Source organism: Anneissia japonica, unplaced genomic scaffold (genome assembly GCF_011630105.1).
Source record: "Anneissia japonica isolate Jap-2015-1 unplaced genomic scaffold, ASM1163010v1 scaffold466_len1169948_cov191, whole genome shotgun sequence".
Classification (NCBI taxonomy): Eukaryota; Metazoa; Echinodermata; class Crinoidea; order Comatulida; family Comatulidae; genus Anneissia; species Anneissia japonica.
The window spans coordinates 1,138,276-1,142,562 of NW_022689540.1; the positions used below are offsets into that span (position 1 = coordinate 1,138,276).

Genomic DNA, 4,287 nt, shown 5'->3' on the forward strand with positions numbered 1-4,287 from the left:
AACACTGTTAAATTATATATAAATCATCAAAGAAAGGTAAATACAGTGTATTTACATTTCTTATTTAAACGGGGCGCTTTATGAAAACAGAGTGGAAATTGGGGGGGGGGCGCTTATGGAAATAGAAGAAAATCGATGGGTTCTTATGGGAAATTATTAATTTCAAGAGGCACGTTTTGAATGAAAAAAGATTATATAAGGACATTACGAATGGTGGTTAAAAAAGACAGGCCTAATCGTCCAGAGAACATGGCTCATGACAAGAATGCGTGAATATTTACATAACAGCAAAATAGCAGATGCAATTAGTGGTGGTGGGTAGTGGTTAGCTTGTTGGCCGTCGGCCGATTGAGATTAGCAGGATGGCAGGATCATTGTATTTTATTCTTGAAAACTCAAATGAGAATGTGCTAAAGGTCGGAAAAAGAAAAAAGAGGAGTAGGACTAGTCATGCCAACTACCACAGTCCAATGATTGATTGGATTATTGACTTGATAAAAAGAAAAAAGGGGCGCTTATTCAAACGGGGCGCTTAAGGAAATTTTCACGTTAGGAGGGGTGGTTATTCAAACGGGGCACTTATTCGAGCGAGTACGGTAGTGTACGAGCTAGGTAGGAGTACCCCGAGCACACGAGCTACCTACGAGTTCTTCGAGTTTACTACGAGTTGTCTACTCGTGGTACTAGTTTTGAACATGTTCAAAATTAGCGCCACGAGTTCAGAGCTGCTACGAGTAGGTAAGGGTTCTCCCCGAGCTTTCCGAATCGTCCTACGAGTTTTTGCCGAGTTTGCCGAGTTAGCAACTCGGCAAACTCTTGTCACTCGTATGCTGAAAAAAACCACTAGTGGGAGAGGGTAGTGAGAAATACAAAATACAATCCGAAAAAAAAACAAAAACTCTAAGATAATGGGCTTGTCCTAATGAGAAAGCGTAGCCAATTAACCAATAAACTGTTGGTAACATTAGACAACAATGTTGGTATAAGCATGGAGGAAATATATTAATATATTTCCTCCATGGTATAAGCCATTTCACCGCCAACTGTTGTCTAAGGAGGAAGGACAGAATAAATTTTATGTCTCCATTACGTCAACATATGCAATCATTATATATACAACATACATACATACATACATACATATATATATATATATAATATATAATGGTAATATATACGGCTATTAAACGTATATTCAACGTAATTCAGATGGATCCTTCATCTGAAATCACACATTAATGGATTAAACAAAGACCTAGGCTTTATTAGTGGTTACTCTTTTGTAAATAATAAATCTTAATTATTCCCACAGCCCAAATAGCAAATATATCACTCGATATCTATTCTTATATGTACATCACTCGAGACATATATCTTGTATATTATACTTTTTTAATCACTATATGATCTACAATATGTACTTTTACAAAACCCGTCCCTTTTACGACACAATCATGATATTTTTTATTACATAACTGTATTTTAATTACTATGCTTTTAATAGCCGTATATATTACCATTATATATTTTCATCAACTATTTTGTTTAACTCCAATATATCAAATGACCAATGAATTTATATTTGTTAAGTAAGCAAACAATTTATATCTGCTATCTGACCACACATAAACAATTAGTTATTCCATTAATCACCTTATTTTGTCATGCTAATATTTATGCCTAATTACTTCCTTGATGTGCCAATATACTCTATGCAAAGTATCTCAGAGACTTCACAAAAATGGTTATTCTGGTGACAATTTTGTTTTATATTACATGGCTGCCTGTTTTGGTAAGTTATTTGTATGTATATATTATGTTCGGCACACCCGGTTACTCATAGGCCTACCACCGGAAAATCCAGGAATTCGAAATAAAGGGTGCCTAGGAGGGATAGCGGTCCACTCACCTTAGCCCCACTATGGTTATGATTATGACACCTCTAAATAGCCGGAATGGGCCGAAATGGTACTACCAGGCATTGAATATAAAGATGTGTATAAGAGACAGATATATGTCCGAAAAGGGCTGGCGGTGGGTGGTGCCAAAAGTGGGCAGATCGAGATAACACTACCCTAGGGAGGTGTTCGAGACGCCCGAAAATAAACCTTTAAGGTGCTTTGGGTGATCAATTTTTTCTTTTTCTTTCTTCATCTACAAAATTGTCTTCCGAAAAACTAAAATATTCTTTCACGTAATAGTTACAAATACAGGCTAACATAGTTATCCTTAAGTTATCGTATTCATGTCAATAATCATAAAGTAATGGGCCTATGTCATGTACAAGTTGAATGAATTAGGCAAAGAATATGTTATCATAAAATTATCTTCCAAAGTATTTCAAATTAGAAAAAAATCCAACCAATGTGGATTGAACTACCGTCAGTTATCAGCTAACTATTCAATTTGTATATTGTATTACAGTATAGTATTAGGACATAGGCAATGAGTGCAAACGTATTTATAAAATAAACACCTGCTTATATAATACGAACCTAAATTTTCAAAATGTATCATGAATAGGTTCTTAGTGCAGCATGTGAGTTTCTTAATCAACTTTAAGTGGGTGTTATAGTATTGGTAACAATAATAGAAGATATAAATAAATATAAAAATAAAATAATATACCAATAATAATATATCTATTATAAGAAATGTTCAATCATATGGTGCAAGCATTTACAAATTAAAATAATAATAATAATAATAATAATAATAATAATAATAATAATAATAATAATATAAATCGGTCAGAAAGTTGTCAATCTTGTACTTTTGACGTGCAGATTGCGCATAGTTATGTACTATTAAACAACAATTTATACATTTTACAGTTTATCCTAAACGTATACAAGTAAGCTATATACATTTCATTTTACTTTCTCTTTCGTGTTCAATAGTTTTGTAACTGTCACGCACATGAATTAGCCTAATTTAGGTAGGCAAATAATCAATTATCTCGTATGACAAAATAATTTGTCTTTATGTTTATTGAATCTATAATTACAAAATGGACAATATTCGTTTAGTTTCAATTGTGTTTTACAGAAATAAAAAAATATATGCTAATTTTCTCTAAATAAATGGCATGTTAATCAGCTTTTATTTTCTCTTTTGTGTAGGCCTATATAATAAATCGATTTTCCGGTATTATAAGTATGGCCAGTATGTATATAGACAGAGACACATCGATGAATGTAACAGTAGAAAATATGCTAACCACACCTATGTCAAAAACTCACCTGTCTGCAACATTAACATTGACTTTTGATGTAATTTCGCTGGTACTGAACGTCTTTCCGATATTGGTCGTCTATACACTAAAACGAAAAGATAAACGTCTTACAACTGATATTCTCATTGCTTCTTTGTCTTTCACCGATCAATTATGTATACTTCTACCGCTTTTTGTCACAGTGCTAACGCTTTCAGGCGTCCAGAACAACAATGCGTGTAAATGTTATTACTTCTTTGTTTTTTTGTTTCAAAACTCTGCGATGGTTATTGTGATGGTATTGTCGTGTGAACGCTTTGTCGCCGTCGTTTTTCCATTTAAATATAAACTATGGAGCTCTCAACGAAGGACTTACTTAACAGTTCTCGGTATTTATGTGTTCTCCTTTGTCATTGCAATATCCACAATAACAGAACTTGGCGACACATCAACAGTCGATAAAACTTCTTTAATGACGTGTAAGTCATGGCTCCTGTTGGTGCCAATGTACTCTGGTGGGGCTTTTCCAAGTATTTTAATATTTGAGGGATGGGTATCAATGATAGTCGTACTGATTTGCAATGTATCGTTAATTAGAAATCTTTTGCGTTATAAGCGATTGCTCGAAATTGGAAGCACAAGTGTTGGTTTAAGTCGGCAACATCTCAGAGACTTCACAAAAATGGTTATTCTGGTGACAATTTTGTTTTATATTACATGGCTGCCTGTTTTGGTAAGTTATTTGTATGTATATATTATGTTCGGCACACCCGGTTACTCATAGGCCTACCACCGGAAAATCCAGGAATTCGAAATAAAGGGTGCCTAGGAGGGATAGCGGTCCACTCACCTTAGCCCCACTATGGTTATGATTATGACACCTCTAAATAGCCGGAATGGGCCGAAATGGTACTACCAGGCATTGAATATAATTCAATGCCTGGTAGCTGGAGGGGAGGGGAGGCAGTTGGGCTGCCTTTAAATCCGCCACTGTAAGCATAGCACAAATCGACGAGTACTAGCGCTTATACCCGCATCTAATAGGATTTACAACGAGGTCCTAAGTTGCTCAT

The 4,287-nt window shown here is 34.8% G+C and overlaps 1 protein-coding gene across 1 annotated transcript in view; it reads left to right on the top strand.

The window, feature by feature from the left end:
• Positions 1 to 3,128: 3,128 nt before the first annotated feature.
• LOC117099815 (galanin receptor type 2-like) overlaps positions 3,129 to 4,287 on the top strand; it is a 4,750-nt gene continuing 3,591 nt past the window's right edge. The window contains exon 1 of the mRNA XM_033239346.1: positions 3,129 to 3,947. Within this exon, the coding sequence (XP_033095237.1) occupies positions 3,159 to 3,947 (789 nt within the window). The 5' untranslated portion in view covers positions 3,129 to 3,158. The remainder of the gene's footprint in view (positions 3,948 to 4,287) is intronic.